The following is a 16,544-nucleotide window of genomic DNA, read 5'->3' as shown; positions in this document are numbered from 1 at the left end:
CTCACAGACCGGGCAAGGAGGGCATTAATCAGAGATGCAACAAAAACACCAAAGATAGCACTGAAGGAGCTGCAAAGATCCACAGCGGAGATGGGAATATCTGTTCATAGGACCATTTTAAGCCATACACTCCAGAGCGGGGCTTTATGGAAGACTAGCCAGAAAAAAAAAGTCATTGCTTAAAAAATCATGTTTGCAGTTTGCCCAACAGCATGTGGCAGACTCCCCAAACACATGGAAGAAGATTCTCTGGTCAAATGAGACTAAAATTGATCTTTTTGGCCATCATGGGAAATGCCATGTGTGGTGCGAACCCAACACCCTGAGAACACCATTCCTACAGTGAAGCCTGGTGGTGGCAGCATCATGCTGTGGGGATGCTTTTCATCTGCAGGGACAGGAAAGCTGGTCAGGACTGAAGGAAATATGGATGGCACTAAATACAGGGCAATTCTGGAGGAAAACCTGTTTGAGTCAGCCAGAGGTTTGAGGCTGGGATGAAGGTTCACAGTCTAGCAGGACAATGACCCTAAACATACTGCTAAAGCTACATTGGAGTGGTTTAAAGGTAAACATTTAAATGTCTTGGAATGGTCTAGTCAAAGGCCAGACCGCAATCCAGTTGAGAATCTGTGGCATCACTTGAAGACTGCTGTACACCAACGCAACCCATCTAACTTGAAGGAGTTGGAACAGTTTTGCCTTGAGGAATGGACAAAAATCCCAGTGGCTGGATGTGCTAAGCTAATAGAGACATACCCCAAGAGACTTGCAGCTGTAATTGCTGCAAAAGGTGGCTCTACAAAGAATTGACTTTTTTTTTGGGGGGGGGGGGGGGGGGGGGGGGTGAATACCTATGCATGGTCTAGATTTCTGGGGGGGGGGGTGGATACTTATGCAGACTCCAGATTTCTGTTTTTTCATCTTATTTATTGTTTGTGTCACAATAAAAAAAAAACAATATGCACCTTTAAAGTGGTAGGCATGTTGTGTAAATCAAATGGTGCTAACCCTCCAAAAATCCATTTTAATTGCAGCTTGTAATGCGACAAAACAGGACAAACACCAAGGGGGATGAATACTTTTGCAAAGCACTGTATTCCTAAATCAAGTCTGGCTACAAAAGTGGCTTCTTACTTGTAACATAGCAAGTATGTTTGCATGGAAAAAAACTGGCTTGCTCACTTTGCTAGTTAATTTTTCTTTAAGTAATGCATTTACAAGGTAATGATTACTTTTGAAAAGAAGGATGAAAGGTAAATCATTAAACATTTTTCTTTTTAACCACATTTTTTTTTAGTGAAATGGGATGAGTTTTTTTCCTAACTAAGGATTGAGGGATGTGAAATTATTTCTGAATAATAATAATAAATAAAACTTCAAGGGAAAAAAATCCTGTCCTTTAAGCCAGGGGTTCTCAACCTTTTGCAACCTGGGCCCCACCAAAGCTGGTTCATTGCAGTTGGGGGCCCCTCTTCTCGCCCCGCCCCCATCCCCCCCCCAAACACACTCACCCGCAGTGACGCCACCCGACCTACAGCACCTTATATCGACCGATAGATAGATAGATAGATAGATAGATAGATAGATAGATAGATAGATAGCCCTGGGCTAGATTATTATTATTATTATTATTATTATTAGTAGTAGTAGTAGTAGTAGTAGCAGTAGCAGCAGTAGTAGCATTATCCATAGTAGACTAGCAGTAAGAAAACAACAAAAACAACAAATTATTTGGGTAGAGCTGAAATGGGGAAAGCAAAAATACAGTGTGGGGTAGTAGTCTTTAAAAAGACTGTTTGGGTTTTGCGCTGTATCGATGGATTGATGATAGTAGACTAGCGAGAGTCGGCACGAGTTAACTCGGCAAGAAACCAGACTAGTGTGTGTGTGGCAAGCACTCACACGGTGGCCACGGTATGCAGACTCACTCACGTGACGTTGCGTCATGTTCGCGTCACGGGCTTAAAATAACCTACACACAAGATTTTATGATAGATTGATGATAGATTTTATAATAGTATTGATTTGTATGTAATAGTCCAATGTCCTGCATTTTGACATGGGTAAATGTGTTGCATCTGCTTAGCTACTATAGCCTGTTAGCCCCAGATTTTTTTTTTCCTCCATACATGAAGCCTACTCGCGACCCCCCTGGAGTACCTCCGCGCCCCACCAGGGGGGCGCGCCCCCCCGGTTGAGAACCACTGCTTTAAGCGATTGATAACAGTGAATTGTGTTTAGCATAACCATAGGCATGAACCGACAAGGGAAAAGTGATCAGTTTATCAGTAAAAGTTTATCATGGATACATACATATAAAATTGCCTTTGCTTGAAGGAAAAATATGCCATCTGTATTACATAGTCATTATCTCAAAAGGTCTTGAAATTATTTCTACAGACATGCATTCATTTTACAGCACAAACCTGGAGCATCAGTTTGGTGGCCAGGTAACTTCAAGGTAATTTACCGTATATAACATGTATTAGGGATGTTAAACCCATACAGAACTCTCCTTCATGTCTCCATTTTTGAGCAGAGAATGCTGTTTCCTGACATGTTGGGTTTACCTTGTCAGAAATCTTGACAAACAGGCTAAAGCCCTCAGACGACTTGAGCAGCATCCTGCTGGAAATGTTCAGACAGAACTCCTTGGCCTTTGTGCTTGATTCCACTTCAAAAACCTGCAAATGAGATGTAATTTAGAAAGCTGTCACAAAAATATTCAGGAAGGTCAAACTCATTTTTTAAGCTTTTTCTTTTTTCAGTGATTTGTGCTGTCAGATTGAGTTTCAGTGTTGTAAGCTGAGGATGTGGAAAACTACAAATACAGTACGAAAAGTTTAGGTTAGTGTTGTTTTGAATTCTATGAAATCTAATGAAGGTGGCACAGTAGGTAGCACTATTGCCTCACGGCTCCAGGGTCCTGAGCTCAGGTAAATGTGTGGAATTTCAAATGTTCTTGCCATGTTTGTGTTGGTTTCCTACAGGTTCTCTGATTTCCTCCTACTGTCTAAAAACATATACACTCTCAGAAAATAAAGCACATTATTGTACCTTTAGGGGTACAATGGCTTATCACTAGGGCAGTACATTTTAAGGTATTTATTTGTACACTTTATATATTATTTGGGGCAGCACGGTGTTGTACTGATTAGCACTGTTGCCTCACAGCAAGAAGGTTCTGGGTTCGAACCCAGCAGCTGACAAGGGCCTTTCTGTGTGGAGTTTGCATGTTCTCCCAGTGTCTGCGTAGGTTTCCTCCAGGTGCTCCGGTTTCCCCCACAGTCCAAAGACATGCAGGTTAGGCTAATTGGTGGCTCTAAATTGACCGTAGGTGTGAACGTGAGTGTGAATGGTTGTTTGTCTGTGTTTGTCAGCCCTGCAATGACCTGGTGACTTGTCCAGGGTGTACCCCGCCTCTCACCCATAGTCAGCTGGGATAGGCTCCAGTTTGCCTGTGACCCTGTATAGGATAAGCAGCTACAGATAATGGATGGATGGATGGATGGATAGATGGATATATTGCTCGGGAACATACATGTACCTTTTTGGCCTTAAAAAGGTACACCGTTCCCTTGAGGTCCAATAATGATCTCTAGTGGGTACGTTAGTGTAGATTGTACCTCAGGGGACAGAAATGGACTCGTACTGTACCCCTATTTCTGACAGTGTAGGTAGATGGACTGGCTATGTGAAATTGTGAATGTTTATGAAGGTGTGAATGAGTGTGTCATTGTGTGTGAATGATACCCTACCCTGGACTGACGTCCAACTTACCTTGCACCCAGTGTTGCCAAGACAGGCTCAGGATAAAGAGGTTACTGAAGATGAATGAGTGATGATTTCAAATGGGGACTGTGTGCAGGTGGCAGATGACAGAACACCTGTCAAGTCTTAATGGAGAAGTTGTGGCCTTTATGCTAGTCAGTATCAGTGAAAAAGGTGTGACCTATGTACCCGTCAGTCCTACTGAAGTATGAGTGGCCTTTGTGCCTGTCAATACCTGTGAAAAGTGCATGGTATCTTTGCCTGTCAGCCCCAGTAAAGCAGGCGTGGCCTCTGCACCTATCAGTCCTAGTAAAGAAGGCATGGCTTATGTACTATTCGGTTCGAGACAAGTAAGCATGGGATAACAGTTGTGATAGAAGTGTGGCCCCTGTGCCTGTCAGTCCTAGTAACACAATCATGATCTCTATGCCTGTTAACTACAGTCGAGTAGGCGTGGCTTTTAGCCTTGTCAGTATCTGTGAAGAAGGTGGAGACTACACTATGTACCTGTCAATCCTAGTGAAGAAGACCTGGCCTCTTTGCCTGTCAAAACCTGTGAAATAGAAATGGTCTCTCTGCCTGTCAGTCCCAATTACAGAAGCATGTCCTCTCTGTCTCGTACATACCATAGATCAGTGATCATTGATATGAGACTCAACATCGCCAGTGGATATTAATCTATATTCTGTATTACTTATGTTCTACAGCAGGGGTGGCCAACCAGTCGGAGCCCAAGAGCCACAATTCTTACCGTGTTACGGCAAAGAGCCACATCGGCACATGAACATGGGCACACAATTACCCTTCCTTCTGCGCGCGTGGACACACACACACAGCCACATTGATGTCACACTCCAACTTAACCAATGCCCCACACCAACATGATGATACATTTACTGCAGTACCAAGACCACAGGCCAGTCATTTTCAAGAGTGGCGACTGGTGAAGAAAATTGTAGGTGGGGCACAAAGGCAGACATTGTTTACATGTGGGGATTCCCCCCATTGGGGGGGTTCCGGGGGGCTCCCCCGAAAAATTTTTGATTTCTTAGATGCAATTTCCTGTATTCTAGTGCATTTTGGAGTTACCTGTTTAACATCGAAAATGCAAAAGCCATTTTGATTCAGCTTGAATTCTCAATTGCATGACCTGCACAAGACCTGCATTCAAATAAATAAGTATTCAAATAAATACAGTCAGTCGGAAAATGGAAATTAAAGTGCTAATTTAATTTCCTCAAACAGTACAAGCTCCATAGGCACTGGGAACAGTGATCAGTGCAAGTGCAAATATAGATAAAATATAATACAATGCTCAAATTTTTGAAAGAAGAACACGCACACACACACAAATTGATAACTGGAAAACAAATGAACAAATACATAATGTATATACACTACATGCCAAAAGTTTGGACACACCTTCTCATTCAATGTGTTCTGTGTTCTCATGACTATTTACACTTACAGTATACTCTACTCTCACTCAAGGCATCAAAACTGAATGAGCACTCAGCCACTACTCAGGCTTGCGCGCCCAGCGCGTATCCCAAGCCTCAGCAGCAGGGATAGTACAATACTCACACACGCAGTTAGCATCACAAACAGTCACCCGCTACTTCAATGAGAAGGTATGTTCAAACTTTTGGCCTGTAGTGTATCTGAATTCACATCAGCACACATTCACATACTCAAATGTACACACATATACACACACAGCAGCAGAAGTGCTACTTGTAATGGAGTTTAGCATATCATCTCACGCACCTGCGCATTTGTCATGATGTGAAAATACCGTAATGAAACCAAGCGAAGCACCTTTAATAAAATAACCGTAATTAACTGCAGTGAAGCGAAAACGCACATAAAACCACAAACGAACACCAACTTGGACGTGAAGGTGAGAGCCGCATGACACCAGGCAAAGAGCCGCATGCGGCTCGCGAGCCGCGGGTTGGCCACCTATGTTCTACAGTATAGGCTATATTCATATTTCTGTGAGTAATCTAAATAACAAAATAGGGGCCAACCACAGTCAGATATAAAAGTGATCAGGAACATTACTCTAGAAGAATAGTCACATTTTTTTGGTCATGTTATAATTTCTTTAGTAAAATGACACACTACATTAAAGTACAGTAAAATGTCCTGCAAGAAGAGTAAACATTACAAGAAGACTGACCTCATCTGTGTCATCAGGGAAGTACACCTTGTGAAAGATCTGTGTGGTTTTGTGCTGAATGGCCTCCACTTCCACCAAATGAGGAGGATACTTCCTGGGGCCATTCCTGTCATTACATATGAGAACATGTTTATTGGCAAACAGCATGTTATGTGTTTGTTGGATTGTTTTGTGTTAAGTATGTCATTTGTTTGAGCATGTCTAACCGCAAGGCTTTCTGCAGTCTCTGCATGCAGTCCGGGGCCAGCGAGTGATGCTTCCTGGACTGCAGAAACTTCTGCACGTGAGGTAGGAGGATGTTACTGGGAGGGAAAAGGCCAGTGCAAAGCCACAGTAGCTCCCAGCCCTTTTCCTCACTGTACCTGCATAGATAAAACACATGATGTCAGTCTTGTCTTATTCTCGAGTACAGAGCTGAGGAGTGATATGTTGGTGCAAGGTTAGATAAAAATTCAAACATCCATATATTTTAATATACCCCTAACATAGTCAATCAACCAAGTAAACCCATCCGTCATCCATAACCACTTATCCTGTACAGGGTCACAGGCAAGCTGGAGCCTATCCCAGCTGACTATGGGCAAGAGGCGGGGTACACCCTGGACAAGTCGCCAGGTCATCGCAGGACTGACACATATGGCCCTTTTCCACTACCCTATTTCAGCTCACTTCAGCTCGCTTCAGCTCACTTCAGCCCGACACGGCTCGCGTTTCGACTACCAAAGAACAGCATGACTCGGCTCGCTTCAGCCCTGCTTAGCCCCTAAAACTCGCACCGTTTTGGAGTGGGGCTGAAGCGAGCCAAAGCGAGCCGAGTGAGGCTGGGGGCATGAGCAGACACTCCCCTGTGCACTGATTGGTGAGGAGGAGTGTCCTCACATGCCCACACACGCCCCGCGAGCATGCTGGGATCTGTAAACACCGTAAACCCGGAAGAAGAATAATTACGAATTACGAGAATTTCTGAAGCCTTATGCGCCTCGCCTCATCTATACGCTCTTGCCAGTATCTGTTGGCGTTGTCGGTGACAACAAGCCACAGCACCAAGACCAGCAACACTAACGACTCCATGTTTATTGTTTACTATTCGGGTCGTGAGACTACCGCTTAAAAGCTCACTGATGTCACTGTTTGCGCTGCTTAACGACATCACGTGATGTCCACCCACTTTCGCTAACTCCACCCAATGTGTCCACCCACTTCCAGCCAGCACGGTTCAGCGCGGTTGTAGTCGAAATGCAACTCCAACAGCCCCGCTCAGCTCGACTCAGCACGGCACGGCTCAGCCCGACTCAGCCGCGTTTGTAGTGGAAAAGTGGCAATAGAGACAAACAACCATTCACACTCACATTCACACCTACGCTCAATTTAGAGCCACCAGTTAGCCTAACCTGCATGTCTTTGGACTGTGGGGGAAACCGGAGCACCCGGAGGAAACCCATGCAGACTCCACACAGAAAGGCCCTGTTGGCCACTGGGCTCGAACCCAGAACCTTCTTGCTGTGAGGGGACAGTGCTAACCACTTCACCACCATGCATTTACTTCAACCAAGTAAATGAACGGCCAAATCCTCAGAGCCTAGAGCACTAACATGATTCCAAGATGGCTGTCACCATAACGGTGTTCAGCTAACAAACTACATATACAGAATACAGACACAAGCCTGTTACATCACTGAAGAGCTGGACAAAGCAGGTATTTACAGAAAAGAATTTGGGTAAGAGAGACTTACGTTACTTGTTAAATACATTAACCTTGTAGCTTCTGGGCAAAAGTAAAGAAGTAAACTTCAAGCAAAAAAAAAAAAAAAAGATTTTGCTAATTAAATTGAGGAAGTCACTTACATTACATTATTCTCAGTGAGCTGTTTCATGATCTGGCAGAAGATCTCGTCCTTCAGTGGTTCAGCCTTCATAGATCCCTCAAAAATCTGATCAGTGAGTTCATTAACCGAGCGTGTTCTTTTAGCTGGATAGTCACCCATATACTTCATAATAGGTAGAGAAAAAGAGTCAAGGATCAATAACAGATCAACAGTAAGTATATCTGGGTGGGATCCTGGAGCAACGAGGATGCAACACTACCCACTGTACCATGGTGCAGCCAGAAAAAGAGTCATGTACAAAAAGCAAATGGCATAGAGCTGGGTGTGCGAAGGATATCGATAAAAGCCAGGCAGGCATCCTGTGAGAGCTCCTCGTGATTAAGGACCTTCTTCAGCAGAGGTTGTTTGAGAGGTTCTCGGGTGCAGCACCACAGCTTATCCTTCATCCTGCCTTTTGTAATCACACGGCTTAGAGTGCTCTTAGGAGGCGGTCTGCCAGAGATCATACCACAAAATATAAACATAAATACGTTATTATGACCCTATAATGTGTGAAGGAGAGTGGAGAAATGAGATGACATAATTTTAGAGAGTATGTGTAAGCACTATCAAGAGGAATGATTATAGATCGAAAAGGGGAAAGTTGAAAAAGAGGGAGTGTTAATATACCTGAAATGATCAATGGAAAACTCCTCCAAAGTGTAGGGCTTCACTTTCTCCTCACCATCCAGAAGATTCAGCTGTGACAGACTTATCGATTCCTTACACTGTTCTGGACACATGCTTACCAATGTCTGAAATGTAAAGTGAAAATAAAACAAAATATAATAATTCATTCTTCTTCAAGGTTCAAGCCCAGCGGCCGATGAGGGTCTTTTTGTGTGGAGTCTGCATGTTCTCCCCATGTCTGTGTGGGTTTCCTCCGGGTGCTCCGGTTTCCTCCACAGTCCAAAGACATGCAGGTTAGGCAAATTGGTGTCTCTAAATTGACCATAGGTACAGTTGTGCTCATAAGTTTACATACCCTGGCAGAATTTTTGCTTTCTTGGCCTTTTTTCAGAGAATATGAATGATAACACAAATACTTTTTTCCCCACTCATGGTTAGTGGTTGGGTGACGCCATTTATTGATAAACAACTGTGTTTTCTATTTTTAAATCATAATGACAACAAAAAACATCCAAATGACCCTGATCAAAAGTTTACATACCCCAGTTCTTAATACCGTGTATTGCCCCCTCTAACATCAATGACAGCCTGAAGTCTTTTGTGGTAGTTGTGGATGAGGCTCTTTATTTTCTCAGATGGTAAAGCTGCTCATTCTTCTTGGCAAAAAGCCTCCAGTTCCTGTAAATTCCTGGGCTGTCTTGCATGAACTGCGCGTTTGAGATCTCCCCAGAGTGGCACGATGATATTGAGGTCAGGAGACGGAGATGGCCACTCCAGAACCTTCACTTTGTTCTGCTGTAGCCAATGACAGGTCGACTTGGCCTTGTGTTTTGGATCGTTGTCATGTTGGAACGTCCAAGTACGTCCCATGCGCAGCTTCCGGGCTGATGAGTGCAAATTTGCCTCCAGTATTTGCTTATAACGTACTGCATTCATCTTTCCTTCAACTGTGACCAAGTTTCCTGTGCCTTTGTAGCTCACACATCCCCAAAACATCAGCAATCCACCTCCGTGCTTTACAGTAGGAATGGTGTTCCTTTCATCATAGGCCTTGTTGACACCTCTCCAAATGTAACGTTTATGGTTGTGGCCAAAAAGTTCAATTTTGGTCTCATCACTCCAAATTACCTTGTTCCAGAAGTTTTGAGGCTTGTCTCTGTGCTGTTTGGCATAAATTTTTGTTGGTCTACCTGACCGTGGTTTGGTTTGAACAGAGCCCCTGATTTTCCATTTGTTAATCACAGTTTGAACACTGCTGACTGGCATTATCAATTCCATGGATATCTTTTTGTATCCCTTTCCTGTTTTATACAGTTCAACTACCTTTTCCCATAGATCCGTTGACAATTTTTTGCTTTCCCCAAGACTCAGAATCCAGAAACATCAGTGGTTGGATGAAAGATGCAAGAGTCTGTCTGGGTCCCAGAAACTCACTCAGCTTTTATGCACACACACTGATTACAAGCAAACAGATCACAGGTGAGGATGTTACCTTTAGTAGCCATCCAAACCCATTTGTGTCAACTTCTGTGCATGTTATCAGGCCAAAATCACCAGGGTATGTGAACTTTTGATCAGGGTCATTTGGGTAGTTTCTGTTGTCATTATGATTTAAAAAGAGAAAACAGTCGTTTGACAATAAATGGTTTCACCCAACCACTAAGCATGAGTGGAAAAGATGTTTTTGTGTTACCATTCATATTCTCTGAAAAATGGTCAAAGAATCATAGATTCTGCCAGGGTATGTAAACTTATGAGCACAACTGTATGAGTGTGAGTGTGAATGGTTGTTTGTCTCTATGTGTCAACCCTGCGATGACCTGGTGACTTGTCCAGGGTGTACCCTGCCTCTTGCCCATAGTCAGCTGGGATAGGCTCCAGCTTGCCCGCGACCCTGCACAGGATAAGCGGTTACAGATAATGGATGGAGGATGGCATTCCTCTTATTTATTCTAGACATTATCAGTCAAAAGTTTGGACACACCAATTCATTCATAGGATTTTCTGTATTTTGACTATTTTCCACATTCTAGAACAATACTGAAGACATCAGAACTGTGAAATAACTTACTATGTTACATTCAGTGTTGGGGAGTAACGAATTACATGTAACGACGTTACGTAATTTAATTACAAAAAAAGTGTAACTGTAATTCGTTACAGTTACAACAGGAAAATATGTAATTCAGTTACAGTTACTTATGGAAATATTGAGAATTACAATTTTAGTTACATTTGAAAAACAAAAACCTTTGCGACATGAGCAAGGATATTTTTATTGCTTTGCGCATAATTTTGCCGTTTCCCGCCACGGCTCCTTGTCTGTCCTGGGTTTTCCTATCATGTTTGCCAGCAGCAGCGCCACTCTGGGCGGCACGGTGGTGTAGTGGTTAGCGCTGTTGCCTCACAGCAAGAAGGTCCGGGTTCGAGCCCCGGGGCCGGCGAGGGCCTTTCTGTGCGGAGTTTGCATGTTCTCCCCGTGCCCGCGTGGGTTTCCTCCGGGTGCTCCGGTTTCCCCCACAGTCCAAAGACATGCAGGTTAGGTTAACTGGTGGCTCTAAATTGACCGTAGGTGTGAATGTGAGTGTGAATGGTTGTCTGTGTCTATGTGTCCGCCCTGTGATGACCTGGCGACTTGTCCAGGGTGTACCCCGCCTTTCGCCCGTAGTCAGCTGGGATAGGCTCCAGCTCGCCTGTGACCCTGTAGAAGGATAAAGCGGCTACAGATAATGAGATGAGATGAATGAGCGCCACTCTGTTTCTGTGCTTGAACACTAGAGCAGCAAGAAGCGCGCGGTTCAGTTCAGCTCAAGCAGCAGTCAGGGCCGTAACTACCATTGAGGACACCGAGGTCATGTCCTCGGCATTTTTTTCCCACGGTTTTTTTTTTTCACTCAGAAATGTGAAATTAATATATGATGAAAATCGTTCTGACTTTGATCGGTGGAAAATTCTAAATTCAGCTTGCATCCCCCTGTTCTCATTTGTTTGTCTAAAAATAAAGTCCACATAATCATTTTTAAACGAAGCTGAAATATCCGACATTGGAAACATTTCATATCAGGCAGCCTCGCGATAGTCAGCTAAGCACCGCGGGATATGCAAGAGTTGAGAATTGTTCTCATCAAGGTCCGACTCCGCAGCCAGGCAGTTTGTCAATTAGTCGTGGAATCTGAAAATTGACATAAGATGAAGAAGTCTACTACACTAAAACAAACTCAGCTTTGGAAAGTCAGCAAGTGAGAGAAAAAGAAAGAGGGAAGAAGGGGAGTTAATTTTGCCAGTGATGCTTATGATCATTAACAGTGCAATTTTAATTAGCATTTCAAGCAACAACAGTCGAAGCCACTTAGCTAGATAGGATTTTCGTTTTCCAGGCGGCACAAACTCTTTTATTCTCTCTCGTCTCGATTTGATTTGGTGCGTTTCAGATCAGAAAAGGCTGGACAGTCGTGACCTGTTGTTTATGAAGTTATTGGGTACTGACGAGACTTGAGCTATTTTGCTAACTTACCAGACTATAGGCTAACGTGAACACAAGACACAATTGTTTTGATCATTGGTTGTATTTTCGAACGGAAATGAAAACGGGTAGCAAACTTATTATGTTCACATTTTATTTACAACATGATGTACCACCTCTGACTGGTTTCTGTCAATCATGAACAGCCCAGCCGCGTTCACAGCTCCTCCTCTGATCAGCAGCTGGAGATGAGCCTCCTCTCGGGAAGTCTTGTCCCGCCCCTCTTATTGACTCCCATCTCCAGTGAGGCTCAGTCTCCGAATGGAGCGTTTTAGTCGGTTTTGTCCAATAACCGTCTAGTATTTTGCTATTGAAAAGGGCAGATATTTTTTAAAAAGCAATTGAAGTCCATTCAGGCTCGGCTAGATTGCGTTGTCACTCTCACCCACTCACACTCACTCACTCTTACACACTCACACTCCATCACTCACTCAAACTCTCACTCACTCACACTCCATCACTCACTCAAACTCTCACTCACTCACTCTCACACACTCACACTCCATCACTCACTCACTCACTCACTCACTCACTCACTCACTCACTCACTCACTCACCCACACTCACTCACTCACTCACTCACTCACGCACGCACACACATACACACAAAATACTTTTGTGATTGTGCAGTTTTGAAATTGTTAAAATAAACATGTTCACCTATGTACATGTTCATCTTGTTGGGCTTGTGATTTTGACTCGTTTCCAAAATGTATGAAAAGTCACCATATTAGGACATTTTTTTTTTGGCAAATAAGATGTATCGCAATGTTTGACCTCGGTATTTGAAAAATCCTGGTTACGGCCCTGGCAGCAGTCATGTCAGACGCCTTCAAGCATTGGAAATTTAAGAAGCATTTCATCTACATCACTGAAAATGGCTCAAATTTAACTGTCCAATGCAAGCAGTGTTTGCCGGCCATCAAGAAGTTGTCCACGTCGAAGCAGTCTATGTCAAACCTAAGGAAACATTTAGAGGTAAGTGCAACTCACTGGTTTATTTCCGATCAGAAGGCATTCATTTTGAGGTTGTAAGCACATTAACAGCAAGGTAGGCTATGCTGACGAAATATGTTGAACTACCAGCTCTAGAACAACTGACACCCACCTACATACCATCGTTGTTATTAATCCCAGTGGGCAACATAATATAATGATGTACGATTGATTCAATGTCATATATCACAACAACGGTTAAGCACACATGTCGTTTCCCTAGTTAGCTACGTGCTAGGCTACTACCATTCACTTGAATGTGTTTATTGTTTATTGTATTTTTTTGTAATCAACATTCCATTGACTCTTAAATGTTCAATGACTGACTACCCATCGTCAGTCTTAATTCTTGATGGGCTGTATTGTGCCATGTTTCATTTTACAAGCAAAGAGAAAAACAAGAAAAATAAAATGTGATGTAAAAGTCTCACTTTGGTTATTTATTACTAGATTAAAGTAGAACACTTCATTGTCATTGCACATGTATGAAGTAATGAAATGCAGTTTGGCATCTAATCAAGTGCAACACGTGCAGACTGCACATAATGCAGTATTTAGAGACAAAATGCCGTTATTTACAGCTAGTGTAAGTAAAGATGGTTATATGTGCAGAGCATGTATGCGCAGAGTATGTACAATGTAGTTATGGCAGTACAATGCACAGGGCAATGAAAAATAGCATGGTATAAATAAATGTGATGAATACAGATGGAATCATTATACAGGTAATCCTATACCACTGTAGATAGGGCTATACAGATGTGAATTGAAGAGGAACACTATATGGATGGTAAGGTGTGGATAGAGGGGAACGAAAGACTGGTCTTTGGGAAGAGTTCAATAAGGTGACCGCTGTGGGAAAGAAGTGGTTTCTGAACCTGCTTGTGTAGTCTGCAAACTGTGAAAACAGTAGAGCCTAGGGGAGGAACAGAAGAGTATGGCCCCTATGACAGGAGTCTGAGAATCACATGCACGGTGCAAGCATCTCTTATGGACCTCCTGTGATTGCTTGTCAGCAATTCCCTCTCAGCTTAGTACTGCTTTAAGGTTCACACTGTCGGTTTTCAAAAATTAAATGGTGAACATGGGTCAATATTCATTAAAACCTTAAAGTAATTAAAAAGTAATCCAAAAGTAACTAGTTACATTACTTTTTAAAAGTAATTGAAAAAGTTACACTACAATTACATTTTAAACAAGGTAACTTGTAACTGTAACGAATTACATTTTTAAAGTAACTTACCCAACACTGGTTACATTACAGGCAAATAGCAGACGCTTTTATCCCGAGCAACATACAACATACCCAGAGCAGCCTGGGGAGTAGGTGCCTTGCTCAAAGAGCACTTCAGCCATTCCTGCTGGTCCAGGGAATTGAACCAGCAACCTTTTGGTCCCAAGGCTGCTTCTTTAACCATTAGGCCATGGCTTCCCCCCATGATTTATGAAACATATATGAAATTATGTGGTAAGTACCCTTAACGAAGAGACAGGAGGCAAAGTTGGAGGAGGCGGAGTTGAGGATGCTAAGGTTTGCGATGGGAGTGACAAGGTTGGACAGGATAAGGAATGAGCACATCAGAGGGACAGCACATGTGGAGAGCTTGGGAATTAAGCTAAGAGAGATGAGACTGAGATGGTATGGGCACATCCTGAGAAGAGATGCAGAGCATGTTGGAAGGAGAATGTTGAGGATGGAGCTGCCAGGCACATGAAAACGAGGAAGGCCAAAGAGGAGATACATGGATGTGGTGAGGGAGGACATGAAAGTGGCAGGTGTGGTAGAAAAGGATGTGGAAGACAGGGAGCAATGGAAATGAAAGATCCGCTGTGGTGACCCCTAATCGGGAGCAGCCAAAAGAAGAAGATATGGAATTATGTGATAAACAACAAAGTGTTTAAAAAAAACAAAATATGCTTCATATGTTAGATTCTTCAAAATTGCCAGCGTTTACCTTGATGACGCTTTGCACATTAATGGCATTATCTTAACCAGCTTCACGAGGTAGTCATCTGAAATGCTTTTCAATTAACAGATGTGCCTCATCAAAAGTTAATTAGTGCAATTTCTTGCATTCTTAATGCATTTGAGATCAAACAATAAATAGTAAATAATAAAAATGCAGTAAATAGCCCTATTCCACAACTGTAGTAATCAGTATTATGTCAAGAACCGCTCAATTGAGTAAAGAGAAACGACATGCATCATTACTTTACGATGTGAAGTGTCTTTTAATTAATAAGAATAAAGAAAAAAAAACACTGAATTAGAAGGGGTGTCCAAACTTTTGACTGGCACTGTACAACCCCGATTCCAAAAAAGTTGGGACAAAGAACAAATTGTAAATAAAAACGGAATGCAATGATGTGGAAGTTTCAAAATTCCATATTTTATTCAGAATAGAAAATAGATGACATATCAAATGTTTAAACTGAGAAAATGTATCATTTTAAGAGAAAAATTAGGTGATTTTAAATTTCATGACAACAACACATCTCAAAAAAGTTGGGACAAGGCCATGTTTCCCACTGTGAGACATCCCCTTTTCTCTTTACAACAGTCTGTAAACGTCTGGGGACTGAGGACACAAGTTGCTCAAGTTTAGGGATAGGAATGTTAACCCATTCTTGTCTAATGTAGGATTCTAGTTGCTCAACTGTCTTAGGTCTTTTTTTGTGGTATCTTCCATTTTATGATGCGCCAAATGTTTTCTATGGGTGAAAGATCTGGACTGCAGGCTGGCCAGTTCAGTACCCGGACCCTTCTTCTACGCAGCCATGATGCTGTAATTGATGCAGTATGTGGTTTGGCATTGTCATGTTGGAAAATGCAAGGTCTTCCCTGAAAGAGACGTCGTCTGGATGGGAGCATATGTTGCTCTAGAACCTGGATATACCTTTCAGCATTGATGGTGTCTTTCCAGATGTGTAAGCTGCCCATGCCACACGCACTAATGCAACCCCATACCATCAGAGATACAGGCTTCTGAACTGAGCGCTGATAACAACTTGGGTCGTCCTTCTCTTCTTTAGTCTGAATGACGCGGCATCCCTGATTTCCATAAAGAACTTCAAATTTTGATTCGTCTGGCCACAGAACAGTTTTCCACTTTGTCGCAGTCCATTTTAAATGAGCCTTGGCCCAGAGAAGACGTCTGCGCTTCTGGATCATGTTTAGATACGGCTTCTTCTTTGAACTATAGAGTTTTAGCTGGCAACGGCAGATGGCACGGTGAATTGTGTTCACAGATAATGTTCTCTGGAAATATTCCTGAGCCCATTTTGTGATTTCCAAAACAGAAGCATGCCTGTATGTGATGCAGTGCCGTCTAAGGGCCCGAAGATCACGGGCACCCAGTATGGTTTTCCGGCCTTGACCCTTACGCACAGAGATTCTTCCAGATTCTCTGAATCTTTTGATGATATTATGCACTGTAGATGATTATATGTTCAAACTATTTGCAATTTTACACTGTCGAACTCCTTTCTGATATTGCTCCACTATTCGTCGGCGCAGAATTAGGGGGATTGGTGATCCTCTTCCCATCTTTACTTCTGAGAGCCGCTGCCACTC

General features: G+C 42.8%; 1 protein-coding gene across 2 annotated transcripts in view; it reads right to left on the bottom strand.

The window, feature by feature from the left end:
• myo7ab (myosin VIIAb) overlaps positions 1–16,544 on the bottom strand; it is a 156,402-nt gene that overhangs the window by 15,649 nt on the left and 124,209 nt on the right. For both annotated transcript variants that reach the window (XM_060936076.1, XM_060936078.1), the window contains exons 36-41: positions 8,452–8,576; positions 8,120–8,274; positions 7,802–7,955; positions 6,163–6,318; positions 5,957–6,062; positions 2,574–2,687 (exon numbers count right to left, since the gene is read on the bottom strand). In XM_060936076.1, coding sequence (XP_060792059.1) covers positions 2,574–2,687; positions 5,957–6,062; positions 6,163–6,318; positions 7,802–7,955; positions 8,120–8,274; positions 8,452–8,576 — 810 coding nt within the window. The remainder of the gene's footprint in view (positions 1–2,573; positions 2,688–5,956; positions 6,063–6,162; positions 6,319–7,801; positions 7,956–8,119; positions 8,275–8,451; positions 8,577–16,544) is intronic.

This window comes from Neoarius graeffei, chromosome 12 (assembly GCF_027579695.1).
Source record: "Neoarius graeffei isolate fNeoGra1 chromosome 12, fNeoGra1.pri, whole genome shotgun sequence".
Classification (NCBI taxonomy): Eukaryota; Metazoa; Chordata; class Actinopteri; order Siluriformes; family Ariidae; genus Neoarius; species Neoarius graeffei.
Note: the sequence above shows the minus strand (reverse complement) of the source record. Positions and strands in the feature narration are given on the sequence as shown.